Source organism: Parasteatoda tepidariorum, chromosome 4 (genome assembly GCF_982258835.1).
Source record: "Parasteatoda tepidariorum strain Cologne lab strain chromosome 4, Ptep-v5.0, whole genome shotgun sequence".
In the NCBI taxonomy this organism is placed as follows: domain Eukaryota; kingdom Metazoa; phylum Arthropoda; class Arachnida; order Araneae; family Theridiidae; genus Parasteatoda; species Parasteatoda tepidariorum.
The window spans coordinates 35,454,368-35,472,845 of NC_141758.1; the positions used below are offsets into that span (position 1 = coordinate 35,454,368).

Consider the following 18,478-nt stretch of genomic DNA (forward strand, 5'->3'; position numbering starts at 1 on the left):
TTGCGCAATAAGGATATTTATATTTTAATTTTTTTTTCAAGCTTTTATAAACTGTATCAAATAATTTTATAAAGTATAATTTCCATCCCACCCAGCTCTGTTATGCCTTAATTCGTCTTAATATGAGAGTTACTTCGTGTATGTTTGATTCACAAACTGTAATTTTATCTTAAGAGTTAGTGCATGTGTGCAACTTAAAGTACTGATTCTTACTTCGTATTGTCTCGCAAAAATAACTTTACTGATTCTTACTTTGTATTTTCTCGCAAAAATAACTTTACTGATTCTTGCTTTGCATTTACTCGCAAATGTAACTTTACTGATTCTTACTTCGTATATCTTACTGTAATTATAAGATTCAATATTACTAAATAACAAACTTGGTAGTTGGTAGCAGTTACTTTACACCAAGTAGTGTGAAAGAACATTCTAGTTTCATAACAACCGGAACTATCCTTAGATTTTGGTGCTGTAGAACTTAAGGGTAAAGCAGTTGACACCATTTTTAGAGCTCGAATACGCGAAACTTTTTTGCAAAGTAGAAACCAAAAATGAAGATATTTACCTCAGCTAAATGTACATACCTTCGCAAATATCTTGATTGTGAGGAACAAAAAAATCATCAGGAATGCAAGATTCAATAGATATTAAATTATCTAAAATACAGTTATTTATGCAATCCTGAAAAATTAGAAACATGTTTAAATTATTATTTTACTGAATGTGAAAATATATTAAAACTAAAAGTGAAAAAATACGCGATTTTCAAACAAATATCTTTGTTTAAAAAAATTCTTTTTGGATAACGATATTTTTGATTGAAATCAGACAATTTAATCGCTTTTCTTAAGCGAATACTAAATAACAAACACATTAAGTTTTAGCTGTTTTTACAGTTTTCAAATTTCAGTTAAATTATTTTGGTAAGCTTTTTAAAATGTTAACTTAGTAAGCTTTTTAAAAATTATTTATGAAAATGTTTACTAGTTGATTGCACTTATATTAGAATATAAATGCAACTTATATTGTTTTTAGCATCATTTCTGTTAAAAATTTTAAAAGCACACTCAAAGAAATGTAATACAAAATGACAAAAAAATTACTTTAGAAGTAAAACAAAATTCTAAACCAGAAATTTGAGACTTATTGTCAGTTAAAAATCTTGAAAGAAATTTCAGTCAATAATTAAATTTTTCTATCCTTAGGATATAATTTTAGAATCTTTAAAAAAATGCACAATATTTAAGTTTTAAATCATTGAATTCGAAAATAAATAAAACCGGTTGAAGTGATACATACAATTTTAATCTCAAGATACTCTCACATTTTCTTTTTTTAACACAAAAAAGTATTATATCGAATTTATAATGATTTTTAAATGCTTTTGAAGCTATTTTCTTCACAAAAAAGTTTTTTAAGGTTTCAATATACATTTTAAAAGTAAAATTCTGATAAAATATTAAAAAATCTTTTTAAAAATATTGTCAAATGTAAAATTCAAACTTAAAGTGCAACTTTACTTGAGAATCGAGAGGTCCTGTACCATCGTTTTGCTCCCATTGAGTTAAGTAGTCAGTGCAGTTGGTGTCATAGGGAGCTGGTAACAGACTAGTTTGAATCTATTAAAAAAAAAACTAATTAGACTAAACATCATCTTTAAAGTCCACTATAATTCATGACGACGCAATCAAACAGATTTTTATGTTTTTAATTTTAGCTTTACATTGATAATTCAACAATAATCAACACCTCCTACAAGAAAGAAAGCCTCAGCACGGATCAATTTAGTAGTCCGACGTAACGAACATAAACTGCGCAGTGGGTGAAAAATAAGAAAGATGTCACTACGTTTGGGATCCAAGGCTGCGTAGTGGTGGTAAATACAAAAGATGTCATTACGTTTAGACTATTAATGAATCAAATTTCTTGTTTATGGTAACCCGATCTGAGGCCTTCTTTTTTCTAGGAGTTATTGCAATAATTCGGTTCTTGACCTTAATATGATTAAAATGAGCTTGCTGGAGATAAATTCCGAAATCGCAATGACGTTTATATCAAAAGTAGTGATTACGGAACCTGAGTGTAATGAATATTACGTTAAATTTCGAAATTTTCTAACGTTTACATCAAAGGAGTTGATTACGGAACATCCTGAGTAGGATGAATGATGCTAGATTTTACACCAGTCGTTGAAAAGCCGACCCAATTTTATGGGTTTACGACTACTAATGTTTAACTCCGTAGCCTTGTAATTTTGAACCCAATCCAGAAGACAAGGGAACTCCTGGATCAAGTATTGGGGGAAATTTGCTTTCGTGGAGGACTATTTGATGGAGCTAACCCGCATTTGCAATACATGGAGAGGAAGACCACGAGAACCTCCCACGGTTAGCCTGACGGCAAGGGGACTCTAACCCATGATCCGTCTACCACTCAGGATATTTCACGTTAGCACTGTGGTCGGTGCAAGCCGGATGCGGAATTCGTATCGACTGGGATTCGAACCCGGTTTGCCTCATTGGAAGGCGAACGTTCTATCTTCTGAGTCATCGCGGCTCAGGTTATTTCATTGTCTCATTCGACTTTTAAAAGTTAAATGGTAGACTGTAATTTTTTTTTTTTTTTTGCAAAATTTTTGGCATCTTTGTAATCAAGAAGTACAGACGCAAAAGATTTGAATGCACAGTATTTTGCTAAATTTTAAGAGTCTTTCCAAATCAAAAGAACAGATGCAAAAGAAAAAATAAATGAAATCTGACATTTTGCAAACTTTCTTCTTGAGCTGATATAAGTATTAAGTAATATAACTCTTAATTACTTACCTCTTTCTCAATTCTTAATTGATACTTATCACCACCATACAAAACATCTCCAGAAAGAAAAGGATTTACCAATTGCTTTCTATCATGAATCGCGATTATTAATCCTGGTTTCGTTTTCGGGATTGGATACTCCGAAAATTCAGTCAAAAGAACAATTTCGATCTCTAAATAAAAACAAAAAGAAAGAATAATCGCATTAAGAAAATTTGTATTATAATTTAATTCACGAAAATCTTTATAAAGTTTTTTTTATTTCCTATGAGCTGCACAATCAGTCTTCCCTATGAGCAGATCTAGTGCGCTCTCCAGAAGAGGTATCCACTCTTTCAGGACCACCACAATGGGTGTGATACCGTTGGCCATGTTAATTTGGACGTCTAGTTTCTGCCACACTAGATGGCAGCACCGAGACTCTTTTTGGATGCTAAAGTGCACTAGGAATTTTGTCGGAAATACCAAGAGCCAATAAGGCACTCCAGGGATCTTTTACATGCCGCATAATCATACGACATGGCCGCTGAGGATTTTCGAATATGGTGTCTGGGTCCCGAATATGGCGCCCGAAAATATGGTGTCTGGGCCGGGGATCGAACCCACAGACTTGGGCTCAGAAGGCCGACGGACAAACCAACTGCTCCACCCAGCCACATAATCTAATAGCCCCCACATAATCTAATAACCCTGCCACATACTAAATAGACAGTATGATTCGTTATCACCGGCCTTAATCTATATTTCATTGAATCCCATCAAAAGTATTATTTAAACGAGCGAAAATTTATATCGAAAAACTGCTATCGAGATCTGATACATTTAAATATTAGTGGAGAATCTCCATTATTGAAACCGAACCTATTGTAAGGGTTAATTTCCTGACTTGGAGCTAGAGGAGCAAGTTCCAAAATCGTTGAAGCGGTTGAATTCGTTGCTGTATTTAAAGAGTCTTAAAAAGTAGTTTTTTCTTGTAAATAAAGAAGCGTCAGATTAAAATTTTAATGACAAATTTGTATTCATAATTGAAAATAGTATTTTGTAATATTTATGCTGTGAATATTTCATTCTAATTTAAATTTATATAGAATACGCATGAGATAATGCTAATTCCCTTGATGCAATTTGAACAGTTCAGTCAAACTACTCAGTAAGGATGTGAGAATAAAGAAATTTCTGAAAATGATGAAACAGATATTTTTTGTTAAGTTTTTATTCTTTTCCTTAATAATTATTCTTTCTCGCTGAATTTTTTGAACTATTGATGAAAGAATTATTAAATTATAAATGGTAGCGTCACGTGTTTAGAACTCTTAAAAATCCGTCCGAAACCAAAAAATTTTATCGCATATAAATACTAATTATAATTTTTTTTTAATCAACAAAAAATTTAAAAATAAACTTGGAAATTATTCGCCAACAGACTACCATAATTATAACTATGATTATTTATATTACCTATAAATAGAAGTTCGAAGCTTTCTGCATCTGCAATATGACTTCTTATTATTGACTTCTAGAAAGTGTTACCTCAGAAATAATTGTATTCTCATTACTGTCATAGATTTTTTATGCTTTTAAAAACTCGAAGATAATCTTTCTCCGCTGACCTAATTATTAGTATTATACAATAATTAGTATTATACAATAGTTTAAAGAGTTACTGCGAAACTAATTATTTCATATAATTTCTCATTACACTATAAAGTAAAACCAGTAATTAATAAAACTCCTTGTCCTGGATAGTAGCTTAACTCACATTTATCAGAACGGGAATTCGAATCCAGCCGGCCGAGGACTCCCCGCTTAGTAAATAGCGTCTGGTGCACGTAAATATGTTGGGTCACAAAGTCCTCCGTGTTCCTTTAACAAATCAATATCTCGGGGGGAACCGAATTGGAGATTGATCGTTCTCTGATTTAAGTCAAAATTACGATTTGTGGATGAAGGAATGGATGTATAAATTTGTCCACCTGATAAACGGGTGTGACATATGGGTGTGGCAAGAGTCGAATTCTTGGCCATAGGTGGCGCCACTGGAGACAAGAACAATCGCATCCCTTCTGCTGTAATGGGCGACGACAACAACAACAACAAAAAATTTTTATCGCTTTATTACGATCACTGGTTATCCATTTTTGAAATGCTTTTTTTCTGGTTTGACTCCGATAAACGCCACAACATTTCAAATCATGGGTTGCAAAAACTGTCTCAATTGATATTAGTTTGCAAATCCTGTTCAACATGTCACAAAATACTTTTCCTTCATCAGTATTCATATTTATATTGAAATCACAGTTAACACAGTAATTATAAGTTAATAATAAAAGGAATATAAAAGTACTTTAAATTATTATTATGTAAATACAGTAAGAATGATTGCGGATGAAAAGAAAAAGAGAATTCTAAAAAAATTATCAAATAGCAGCGGTCGCCATAGCAACGCATGCAATGACGACGCATGCGCACTGTTTACCATTACTCTTGAACACAGTTGAAAAGTATGATGACATCCAAATAAAGTACGCAAGCCATACAACCCAAAACAACACCCATTTTGCCAATGGGTAATAAAACCCAAAACAAGACGCATTTTGCCAATGGTAATAAAATTCCTATGACAAACATACCATGTTAGGTTTCCTATTTATTTTGTATATAAAACCTGTATGCCAGGTCATACTCACTCGAGGATTTTGGTAAAGTTTTTCCCACAGTTTCAGGTTTTCCAACTGCAGAATTAAAAGTGTAGCAGAATGTTGGATTGTTCTCTACTGTTATTCCCTGGTTAGGTACAGGAAATGCTCTTTTATCTGGTGTGAAGAAGCTTAAAATAAGAAATAAAAGCTGATAAACAATGTATGTTGAATTCACACTTTTTAGAAACAATGATAATGAGATGGCACAGTTAACTGTGATTTGCAAAATTTTTCCGCCAAGGAAAATAAAAAAAAGTAGATTAAGTGCCCTGAGGAAAATCTTAATTAAATCTATCTTATACTATAATACGAGGAATGGTTGCCAAGTCGAAAATCGCCCCAGAATTAATAAACTCCGGTAAACTTGGGGGTCTGGGGTTTTTGGCCACGAGGAATCGATTGGCGACGGTTTTGAAGCGCTACGGTCGAGCAGTTCGGAGTTACAGATAGGATATTTTCAAACTTTATTAGTTCGCCATAATGGCTATAGATACTTTTCTCCACTCTTATAAATGTATGCTAATGCGAACCTTACAATTGAAATATTAATTTTCGACAACTTAAACCAATAATATACGAAGGAATTAATAATTTAATTGTAAGGTTCGCATTAGTTTACATTTATCAAAGTGGAGAAAAGTTTAACTTTTGTGTTAAAATCACCGTCAACAAAGTCCGACATTTCAACATTCATCAGATTTCAAGCTACATTTTCAACATGCAGAATGCACCTCTACATGAAATTCTTCAAGGAGCCGGAATTTAGAACAACAAGCGATCAACTCAATTCTACCCGCAAATGGACAACTAGAAGATACCGTCATTGTCAGAATGCTTCTCCATTACGCCGAACAAGCTTACCCGACCATCAAAGTTGCAGTACTTCACCCTGAATTTGTCGCACGCTTTTACGTTACAACAGCGGATGACGCTTATGAAGGAATGGCTCTTCTCAACGATATCAGCGACCAGAACAAGGCTTCCAACTATCTATACGGCGTTCAACAAGGATTCGACGTGCTACTCATTCCCGTTCACAAGAGAGCTCAAATGGATAGAGGCGAGCACTGGATGCTAGGAATTTACGAAGCAAGCTATGGAGAACGTCAACCATTAGTCTGCGATCCAGTCGACAACCCGCTGCCCATCGATGCTGTTTGAGAAAAATACTGCGACACGTTTTGAATACCGTTGTTACGAATGAAAAGCTGAAAGGATGCATCGTGAAATCTCGCAACGCTTACAACCACCAAGATGACGCGTCTTCCTGCGGAGTTTACATCGTCTTTTATGCTCGACAATACCTCTCTCATCGACGCCTTTTCCTGGACAAGAATTTTCAAGAAGCGGATGAACGGAAGCAAATTTACGAATTCGTTGTGAACAGTGACCAATTGAACATGTCGGGACCATCTGAAGCCGCATCTTTCACATCTTCGACCAGTATGCACGCTTTGAATATCCAAGACCCGATGATAACGCCGTTGCGCCCGACAAGAGCAGTCAAGCAGCGTAGCAAGGAACGAATCTCGGATATATTGAAGGAACTTAATGCATCTCAACGAGTAAAATACCGCGATTATGAAAGACGCAGACGAAAAAACGAAACAATGAGGGGCTGCAACATTCGCCTAGAGGAACAACGCCGCCGTAATGAAAGACTCCATAGAGCTGCGAAATCTCGGCCTGCGTCAACCTACAAAAATGCTGCAACTTCCGACGTGGAATATCAAAGTCTTGGTCCATTTAACGTCGCTTGCATCCACGATGGCGCTTTGCATTTCCCAGAAGAAAGAGCGAAGAACAAAATACACGTAGATTCATTTGGCGACTGCTGCTTACATGGAAGAATCAAACTACCAATGCCCGAATTTCCAAACGAATTAGCGCTTCTATTTGCACGACAACACCGCCTATTGGAAGAATACCACAGAAGGATCCGCAACATCGACGCCTGCTTTGCACTTGCCTCATTCAAAGTCGACGGCGACAGAACCGTCAATCAACATGGAATCTACGCGTTTATCGCCGGCGGTCAAGTCCATCACAAGATCAACCTGGCAACGCGCCCGACTCAAGACCCGCAAGGTGGATTTGAACAGCCGAAGTTTGCACAAATGTACTTCATGGACCCGGACGAGGCTACAGCTGCGCGATCTGAGCTCAACCGAGAGTTAAGCCCAGAACTATTGCAACTACTCGAGGAGATCATGCGCTTTAACAACCCGTTCGCCCAATCGTTTATGATGATGAGAGAAGTGATCGAAGAAACCAACCAACGCGCAATCGCAGCCGGAGTACAACCGCCCAATGTCCACCTCGTCTTTACAAACCGTGAAGGCGACGATCCTCGACGATTCAACGCAAGAGTTGTAAACGAAATAGCCGCAGTCTTGACTCTCAACGCCGATCAAAGCATCCCAGAGAATGAAATGGTCATGCGAGAACGCGGGGAAAAATCACGCAGCTAAGCAACATCGATGGTCGCGTCGAGCCTTTTACCTACCCGCTTTTCTACCCGAGAGGAACTTTTGGATTCTATGTTGGAATGCCGCTGCACACGCCTTATCCATCAAGAAATCATGTTACACGTGCAGAATTAGCCTGTTACCGACTCGCCTACCGTCCGAATTATGCCAAGCCACTCCCGATCGATTGCACAAATGCAGGAATAGATCAACGATTGGTCGAGTTTAATGCACTTCACTTTGGCGGACGCTTACTCCAGCAATACGTGGTCGACACCTACATTTGCGTCGAAAGAGATCGCATACAGTGGATAAAGAGCCATCAGCGTGAAATTCAAGTCGAGAAATACGCCGGAGTTCACAACATGCTCAGAAGCTTGGCTGCGCAAAAAGATGCTGCAATTGGCGAAACAACCATCTTACCGTCATCTTTTCCCGGATCAACGCGCTGGTATATCGAGAATTTCGAAGACTCCATGGCATTAGTGCGAAGATTTGGATCGCCCGAATTTTTTATCACCGTTACCTGCAATCCGCAGTGGCCAGAACTCCTGTCAGCGATACGCAATGAATTCAACGCCGCAATTCCGGAAAGCCTGTTGGCTCTAACCCGTCCAGACATCGTTGCAAGAGTCGCACGTCTCAAGTTCCGCCAAATCGTCGAAGACATCATGACGCATCAAATCTTTGGAAGAGCATCCGCGTACGTCTTCACCATCGAGTTCCAAAAGCGAGGTTTACCGCACATGCACCTATTAGTGATTATGTCGCCAGCGGACAAGATTCACAGCGCTGACCAACTTGACGATTTTATCTCGGCGGAAATTCCAGCAGATGATCCGGAACTCAAGGAACTGATCTCGAAATGGATGATCCATAACCCGTGTGGTGATATGAACCCAAGCGCTCCGTGCATGGTCAGCAAACATGGAAGAGACCAGTGCAGATGGGGATTTCCAATGGAACATCAAGACATGGCATCGCTGGTGGACGATGAAAAGCCGAGGTATCGCCGACGCTACAATCCGTTGTTGGATCCAATGAACCCAGAATTCTCGCATGAGCAAGCCATCTACAGGAAAGACTGCAACGGCCAGCGCGTCACCACAGACAACCGCCACGTCGTCCCGTACAACGCCTACCTGCTCAAGAAGTATCAATGCCACATCAATGTCGAATTCGTCGGCAGCATCGGACCGGTGAAATACCTCTACAAGTACATCTACAAGGGCCATGATTGTGCTACGATAAAGGCCGTCGAAAACCAGCAGACGATCATCTACAACGAGCCGGAGAAGTACGTGGAGGCTCGCTATATCTCACCAGTTGAAGCATGTTGGCGCCTATTCAAGGATTTCAAGATCCAAGCGAAAAGCCACACCGTCGTTCGACTTGACATTCACCTACCCGGACAAGATGGCGTTAACTTGGACCAAACGCCAGTTGACCTTGCCGATATTGGACAGAAGGGATCGACCTTAAGGGCTTACTTCCGCCATAACACCGCGCTGAAAGAAGACGAAGCGAACGGAAAGTCAGTCACCTACCACTATTACCATGAAATGCCGGAGCCCTACCGATGGATTGGCCAGACGAGCACTTGGCAGAAGAACGTGAATGCTTGCAGCAGAATTGGTCGCGTACATCCAGTCAACTTCGTTTCCCAGCCAGAACTTTTCTTCCTGCGTACGCTTTTGTTCCACGTCAAGGAACCAACGAACTTCAGAGACCTCTACATTGTCGACGGTGTCCAGCACACAACCTACAAGCAAGCCTGTCTAGCAAGAGGCCTCACATACGACGACCAACAGTACGTAGAAGGACTCCGCGAATCTGCTTCATCGAAAATGCCAAGTGTTATGCGCATACTCTTCGCTCAAATCCTGATACTTGGTGCGCCAGAAAACCCGAAGAGATTATGGGAACTGTTCAAAGAGGACCTTGCGGAAGATTTCATTCGAGAAGCAAGACGCACTGGTGGTTCCATAGAAGAAGCGATAAAGCGTGCCTACCGAATCATCGCGCATAAGCTGAACACCGAAGCTACCGAAAGCCGCAACTTCCGATACTGGGTGCAGACACATGGCATGGAAGACATCGACAACTATGAGCAAGATTTGGAACACGATATGATCGACGTCGACGAATCAACAGCAATCGGAGACCGCATGTACCAGCAACTCAACGAAAAGCAGCGTGAAATCGTCGACACCATAATCCAAGCACTTGAAGACCCGACTCCTGCTGCGAAATGCTTCTTCATAGATGGACCAGGAGGAACCGGGAAGACATTCGTCTACAGCACGCTGTATCGCATCGTTACCGGAAGGCTTAAGAAAGTGAAATGCATGGCTTACACCGGGATAGCAGCGATTCTTCTACCGAGTGGTCAAACAACGCACCGAACCTTTGGCTTGAAACTCCCGCTTACATCCGACTCAAGATCATCCATCAAACCAGGATCACCGAATGCGAACGCACTCAAAGGAGCCCACATGTGTCTGATGGACGAAGCTCCGATGATGTCAAAATACGGCTTGCACAACATCGACGAACTCCTACGCGCGATTTGCAACAACATTCCGTTTGGAGGCAAAGTCATGGTGCTTGGTGACTACTTCCGACAGTGCTGTCCAATTCAACAACGTGCCAACAAAAGCGAAATACTCGACCTTTTGATCAAGAGAAGCCATCTGTGGCAACACTTCAAGACTTATTCGCTCGAAAAGAACATGCGCGTTGATCCCGAATAAGAAGAATTCGCGAAATACCTGCTAAAGGTCGGCGACGGTGAACTCGAAGTGAATGAACTCGGCGAAATAGAAGTCCCAGAAGAAATTCGCTCTGGTGGTAACCTCATCGATGAAATCTTCGGACCATGCCTCAGAAGTGGGAACTACGAAGCAATGAAGAATCGCTCTATTCTTGCACCATTGAACGACGATAAGGACAAGATCAACGAGCAGATTATCGCTATGCTTCCAGGCGAAGAGAAGACATACACAAGTTTCGACTCGGTAAAGGATCAACATGAAGGGGGAATTCAATTCGCGCCTGAATTCCTGAACTCGATCAACATCGCCGACTTGCCTCCACACAATCTGAAGCTCAAGAAGAACGCCATCATCATGCTTCTCCGAAACTTGGACGTCTCTGAAGGAATGTGCAACGGAACACGATTGATTGTCACCGAACTTTGCAACAACATCATCAAGGCAAAGATCATCACCGGTGAACACGCAGGCCGACAAGAACACCTTCCAAGGATCACGCTCGACTCCAGCAAATCACAGCTTGGCGCAACTATGCAACGGCACCAATTCCCAGTTACTCCAGCATTCGCCATTACGATACACAAGTCACAAGGCCAAACATTCGAATTCGTCGGCGTGCTTCTCCTCACGACGGTCTTCGTGCACGGAATGCTCTACGTCGCGTTTTCAAGAGTCAAGCGTCAAAGTGCGTTGAAGGTCCTGCTGCCTCCTGAGAATCCAACCCACACCCGAAACGTCGTATGGAAGGAAGTCCTGAACAAGAGAAACTCACCATCCGCACCTGCCTCTCCGACAAGAAACTACCTGGACAACATGGAAGACTTCGCAATCGATGATTAATGTTTATTATGTTTATGCTGTTATAGGTTTATAATATGTTTCTTATGTATGTATATATGTTTGGTTTTTCTAAATAAATTTGTCAAAAATAATGAACTTCAACACACTTCAATCTTTACACTGCTCACTTTGTACCATTTCTTTAATTGTATAATTTTTTGTTATCAATTACATTTTATTTCATATGACTTTTCAAACTTTACCTTTGTATAGAATAGATCCCTTTCCAAACTCTAACTTTGTTTAGATAGTTTACAATGGTGCACTTTAACCGGTTATCTTTTCACCAATGGTTTCACAAATTTTCTTATGGCATGTATTGTTTTGATAAATCACAATTGAAAATTTAAATCTTCGAGTTAGCTTCGATACCTGTTTTCTCCGAGCGGAGCTCGGTCACCCGCTGGTATTATATAAAACGCTAATACGCTGTATGTATCAATAAAACCGATGATATTTCTTTTCTGGCGTTGGCAACAGTTTTCATTTTTAATTGATGGGCTTCGGCACGCAAGAGCACGTAGTGAGCATCATATAGCTAATCTATATTATATAAAACGCTAATACGTTTTAATCGATAGGCTTCGGCGCGCAAGAGCACGTAGTGAGCATCATATGTCTAATCGGGTGAATTCTCATCGAATTATCAAAAAATTTCTCACAAAATTATCTTCATCGAAGCCGATGCTTTACATCCGGCGTTCAGTACTATTTCATATTGTTTTACAACACATGGTTTTAGCCCTCTGGTGGAAAAGACTTTAAAACAAAACTTACAACAGTCACTTTTCTCAACAACTGAAATTTAGAACAGTGTGATTAAGAAGAATATGTGAACTGCTTGCAATTTCAAATTAATATTGAAATGCACAGGTTTAGAATTTTCTACAGTGAAAAGGTTTCGGAACTTCAGTGTTCAAAAAAGTATACAAAAGCAAGACGTTAAGAACGTATCCAATGAGCGAGTAAGGCGAGCATCGGATTGCAAAGCAATCCGAAATGAACTGCGAAAGCAGTTCCGAGGGCTGGCGAGCGCAAGCGAGCAGGGAGCGAAGCCTCCTAGTATTAATCTTATTTTGCTACGTTGCAGTAGCGAATTGTTTGGGTTTCAAAACAGATAACCTAATATTTCAAAAGTATTAAACTGTTTTATAAACCACCGATTAGAAAGATTTTCCCACCTAGATTAAAATAAATTCGTAATTCTTAATTTTCAAGTCCTGATCATGCAACTTTTAAATATTAAAAAAAACAACTGTCTTGGGCTGCCAGCTTGGTTGCCTTTCAAAATTATCTTGCAGAACATATAAGCTTTAATGGTAACCAAGCCGAATGCACAACACAACTGTGTTGGAATATTCTAAGTCTTCAACCCCTCCTCCAATTCTAGTACCTTAATTAGTTATGAACAATATATTTTCCACATTTTTGTTTTTATGGTCCAGATGGTACAGCAGTGGACTGATTGTTAAGACTCGGTTCCCAGCGGATCACCGAAGTCAAGCATCACTGGCTGCGGCCAGTGTGCAGGTGGGTGACCACTCTGCTCAGTCTGCGTAGGGACCGAGGGTGTCCTCGTTAAACTGTGCTACCATAAAGTGCTCGACTTCGCGTGCAGGTCATTGGGCTACTGAAGCGGGGGTGCCATCCCCTCTGCAGAGGATCAAAATTGTGATGGCATGTCTTCGGATCATCTTCAGGGATGTTTCCCAGATCGTCGCCAATAGCCTATTGTGCAGCTCTAGTGTGACGTAAATTAACAACAACAACAACAACAATCTGGTCCAGCTGTTTCTTGCGGTCTTGCTCAAGTGGAATACGATAGCCGGGAAAAGTTTATTTTAATTTTCTTTCTTCATTTTTTGCTTCAAAAGACTAATTCATTCTTTGCTTGTGGTGTAAAATGTGCAGATACCATTTATAGTATAAATACGAACTCGTTTTAAATTTTATACGAACTCGTTCATTTCATGCTTTGCCTAAAAATGTAGGACATTGTACGCATTGCTGGGCTTTTACAAAATTGAATACAATGCCTTTATTTCCCTCTTTCTCAATAAAATATGTATGTCACGGCGAAAGACCGAAATCGGTGGTTGTTGACTTTCACCGGTGAATGTCGACAAACACCAAATACGTCGGTGAAAGATTGAATATTTCATTACATTCTTGTACATTCGGACCCTCACCGGTGTATGTCGACAATCACAGATCTGCTTTGGTGAATGTCCGAAATATTTATTACATTCGATTTGATATAAATTTTTTCGTGGATATAATTACATTTATTCGCTATTTTAACCTTACACTGATGTTTTTTTAAGGTCAAGTGCCATTGCCCGGTATATATTTTCCCGATACTCCAAACACTGATGTTTCTTCTAATCTATCGTCAGTAAGTATTAAAATATAGAATAAATATAAATATATCAAATAAATATAATAATATTAACGAATAAATTAATATAAAATTGGATATAAAAAATATTTCCGACATTCACCAAAGCGACTACGTGAATGCTGACATTCACCGGTGAATGTCGACATTCCCCAGATTTCGGTGTTTCATCGTAACATATACAAATAAGATCACTATCCAAAAATCCTTGATTCCTATAGCATTAAAAGTAGCAGCGAAGTAACAATTAAAATTAACGCATTTTACGCACTTAAAACTTCCTTACTTGATTATCAGATATTTGTTTAAACTAAGATATTGAGGCGATAAAAATATTTTTGAATAAAAGTATTCAATTAAAAATAAGATGATAAAAAAATTTACAATTACTTTAAATATTAATGAGTAGCCCACCGCTAAAAGCTGTAGAAATTGGTAAATAAGGTCATTAATAAGCAAGTAATTGATAAGGTGATGGAACACTCAGGTAGTAATTGTAATACTAGGTAATACTTAGGCAGTAATGGTAATACTTATGACTCTGTAACACTTACTCGCATTCTTTCCTTTCGTTTCCATTTACCACGAAACATGAATAAAACATACTTTCAGTGTGAGTATAATCTTCGGCTAATTCCCAGATCCCGTGATGATAGTACTTTTTACCAAACAGATAGTCACAGTCCTGTTAAGAGAAAATTTATTTCAGATTAAAAAAAAAAAAACTCAAAATCTTGAACCGGATGAGTATGACACCAGCAACGGAACTTCTATTTACATCCGCATAGAAAACGTACATCTACCTGCTCTGCAGATCATTCATATCAACTCAGATGAGTGCACAATAACTCGAAAAAAGTTAGCCAAAATGTTTACTTCAATTATAGATTCTAAAATATACAAAAAAAACAGCTTTACGTTTTAGTTATAACCGCAACTAAGTTTATTTTTACTGTCTTTATATAGCTTTGGGTCTGACCCAATATTCTTGCAATTAAGAATATTGTCTACTTTCCTATTAGCTAGATCTAGAGAATCTTGCTTATTTTCATGTGTCAGAGAAACAGTTGAGTTATTTTGAAATTTTAGGAACTCAAATAAGCCGGGATAGCCAGGTTGGCAGGGCGCTGGTCTTCGAATCCATCCGGCCGAGGAATCCCCGTGTAGTAAATGGTGACTGGTGCACGCTAAATCTGTCGGATCACAAAGTCCTCCATGTTCTTATAACAAATAGTGCCTCTGGGGTACTTAATTGATGACCAGAATGAATGGATGTATGAATGGGTCAGCCCTATAAGCGGTTGTGTCGTATAGGTGTGGCAGAAGTCGAATTCTTGGCCATAAATGGTGCCACTGGAAAACAAGAAAAACGCCTTGCCTCAATAGCCAACAGCAACAGAAACTCAAATTAAATTTTGTTATTTCTTATAAACTGTTTATACTAAACCGCGATGGCGCAGGATATAAAGTGCTCGCCTTCAAATGAGATGAACTGGGTTCGAATCGCAGCGAAGGCTGGTAGATATGAATCAGTATTCGGCTTGCTCCGACCACAGTGCTGACTTGAAATATCCTCAGTGGTACACGGATCATGGGTTAGAGTCCCTTTGCCGTCAGGCTAACCGTGGGAGGCTCTCGTGGTCTTCCTATCCATGTAACGCATGTCCTGGTTAGTTCCCTCAAAAAGTCCTCCACGAAGGCTAATTTGTACCTATACTTGATCCAGGAGCTCCCTTGTCTTCTGAATCGGGTTCAAAATTACAAGGGTATGGAATTGAACAATAGTAGTCGTTAACCCGAAAATTGGGGTCAGGTGTTGAATGACGGTTATAAAATAAAATATAAAAAAAAATAACTGCTTATAATTAATTCTCAAAAGCATTAAACTACAACTCCAATTTTTAAAAAAAATGTTTCTTCTTAAAACCTGCTTTTTCTTAAAAAATTCAATTCGTAAAAATTATGCATTTCGAAAAATCGTTCATTCTTAAAAATTGTTTATTCTTAAGGACTTTAAATTCTTAACTCACTTGTCAAAAATTGTTTATTCTTAAAAACCATTCCTAATTCCATTCATAAATTAGACTCATTAAGTAATCACCACTGCTGATGAAGAATAAAACTTAAATCTTAATTTAATTTAATTCCAAAAAATTGTTAGTTCTTAATTTTTTTAAAAAAAGAAAGTAAATTCTTAAAAATTGTGGCATATTAATGGAAGAGTTTTCGAACAGAATTTCAAGTTTTATTTTTCTACTTTTAAGCATTTCCTTGAAGAATTTTGAATTGTATGGCAAATTATACCCATTTATGCTGACATAATATTTTTGGTACAAATAATTTTATTCCAAAGATATACTAACGAGGTTTACTCTTGTCAACCATTCTGCACAAGTCACAGGGTTTCTTTTACACGAATCGAGTGCATACATGTCATATTCCTCTTTCGACTTACATATTTCACTTTTTTTGAACCTGAAAAAAATTAAATGTTCAAAAAAACTAAATTACTACAATTATTCCCATACTCAAATTTTAAATTTATTTTTCAAACCAAAAGAAAAACAGAGGAAAAGAAAAAAATAAGCCAAGAAACCTAAAAATTAATGATATAAAATTTTAGTTAAAGCAGAAAATGGAATGTGATAGAAAAATAAATCTTGCTGCCTTCTTCTTAGGAAACAAATGAAATATTCTTACAAAATTAAAAGAAGAAATATTTTTTTAATATTAAAGGATTATTATTACATAAAGGTATAAATTGTATAATAATTTAATGACTGATTATTATATGAAATTTTACCAGGTGAAACGGCTTATAAAACATCAAGTTATAAAATCTACTATATTGAAATTTGTGAATTGTGGTGTTTTGTTTATGAAGTTCTTTTTAACAAGTTTTAAAATTACTTTTTAACCGTAGTAGCACATGGCGCTGATGATCAGAAGAAAAAATTCAAAAATATAATCAGCTATATATCAGTCCATTCTGACTGAAATATTTGCACTGTAGTAGGCTAATTTTGTTCGCATACTGTAGTAAATGGTTACGTTACTGTAATAAATGGTTGTTATTTTGATTACATTATAATATTTTTACCTAGTAACGCCATCTGTTGCATAAACTTTTTTAATAATGAAACTAGGGGAGAATAAACACTTCTTACACTTCTGTCACTTTCCATTTTCCCTTAATCGATTTTGTAAATTGTTTGACAATTTTAGAGCAATCAGTAAAAAGCACATATTAAATAGCCGATACAACAGACAATTTTTGCAATTAAACAAGCACCATTATTAGTACTACTCACAGCAACAGCATTAGCACTAAACATTCAAATGGTATCAGATTACTTCATACAGCTTGACTGAATATTGCCTTCAAGTTGGTTTGTTTTTTATTTGTGCTTCAAAGGGTAAACTAACCAGTGAATAAACACTTAAGCTTCGCTTGCTTCTTAAAAAATCATATTAATTTTAAAATTCGTAATTTTAGTTAAATGACAGTGTCAACATATTTGTTACTAATTGCAAATTATGTAAAAAAATTGTAGAGAACTTACATAATATTGTTTTAAAGTTTTGGAGGTTCAAATAACAAGTAGTAAGAAGACCAAGTGAAGGAACAGCTCTTACCGGTGAAAGAACACCCAGTAAAGGAACACTTAATTTTAGCTATTTTTTAATGATCTTTATGAATTTATAAGTCATACAAATATTTAAAAACAAGCCTATTCTTGAAATTATAACATATAAATACTTGGAAAATGTTAACTTTTTTTTGTAATCATGAATTGAAAATTAAAGTGTCAACATATTAACACATACTGTTCATTCACTGGGAAATCTATGTCCAGTAAAGGAACATGCCTGTTCCCTCACTGGTTAGAAGTTGTTTCTCGTATTTTTAACATACTTTTGATGCGGAACATCACTAAAGGTACAAGAAAATTAAAGTTTATCATTTATTTTCATTAACTTAGAAAGAAACCCAGTAAAGGAACACTTGTTCCTTTACTGGTTTTTCATCGTTTGGTGATCCAGTGAATAAACACCCCCTTATCTCAGTACTTTATTATGCTATGATTCTTAAAAAAATAAAACGTAACTTCAATAACTATACTTTGAATTCTCTTTTTCACGGTGAGAAAAATAAAACTATTGCATGCAATTAATTCCACTTCAAACATATAAATACAAACAGTCACCTTATAATTTTTTCAAAGAAACAAGGTGTTGCAGAGATAATAACAAATTCAAAAATTTTTCCAGAGAAGTCTATTTGACCAGGTAATCCAAAACATTGCTAGATGACTTCCTATTGTTTGGCAGTAAGCTATTGTTACCAATCAATCTAAAGAAAAACTTTCAAATTCTTATTTTTAATCAATATATATGAAATGTTCCTTCACTGGTTGGTTTACTAGTATCCAGTAAAAAATATCGTTTGAATATATTTTGCCAAGCATCTAAGTAATTTAATAAT

The 18,478-nt window shown here is 37.4% G+C and overlaps 1 protein-coding gene across 1 annotated transcript in view; it reads right to left on the bottom strand.

Annotated features, from left to right (window-relative positions):
• Positions 1-4,838, bottom strand: part of LOC147810887 (uncharacterized) — a 30,055-nt gene extending 25,217 nt beyond the window's left edge. The window contains exons 1-4 of the mRNA XM_087162138.1: positions 4,748-4,838; positions 2,823-2,986; positions 1,521-1,619; positions 585-681 (exon numbers count right to left, since the gene is read on the bottom strand). Coding sequence (XP_087018264.1) covers positions 585-681; positions 1,521-1,619; positions 2,823-2,986; positions 4,748-4,838 — 451 coding nt within the window. The remainder of the gene's footprint in view (positions 1-584; positions 682-1,520; positions 1,620-2,822; positions 2,987-4,747) is intronic.
• Positions 4,839-18,478: the final 13,640 nt, after the last annotated feature.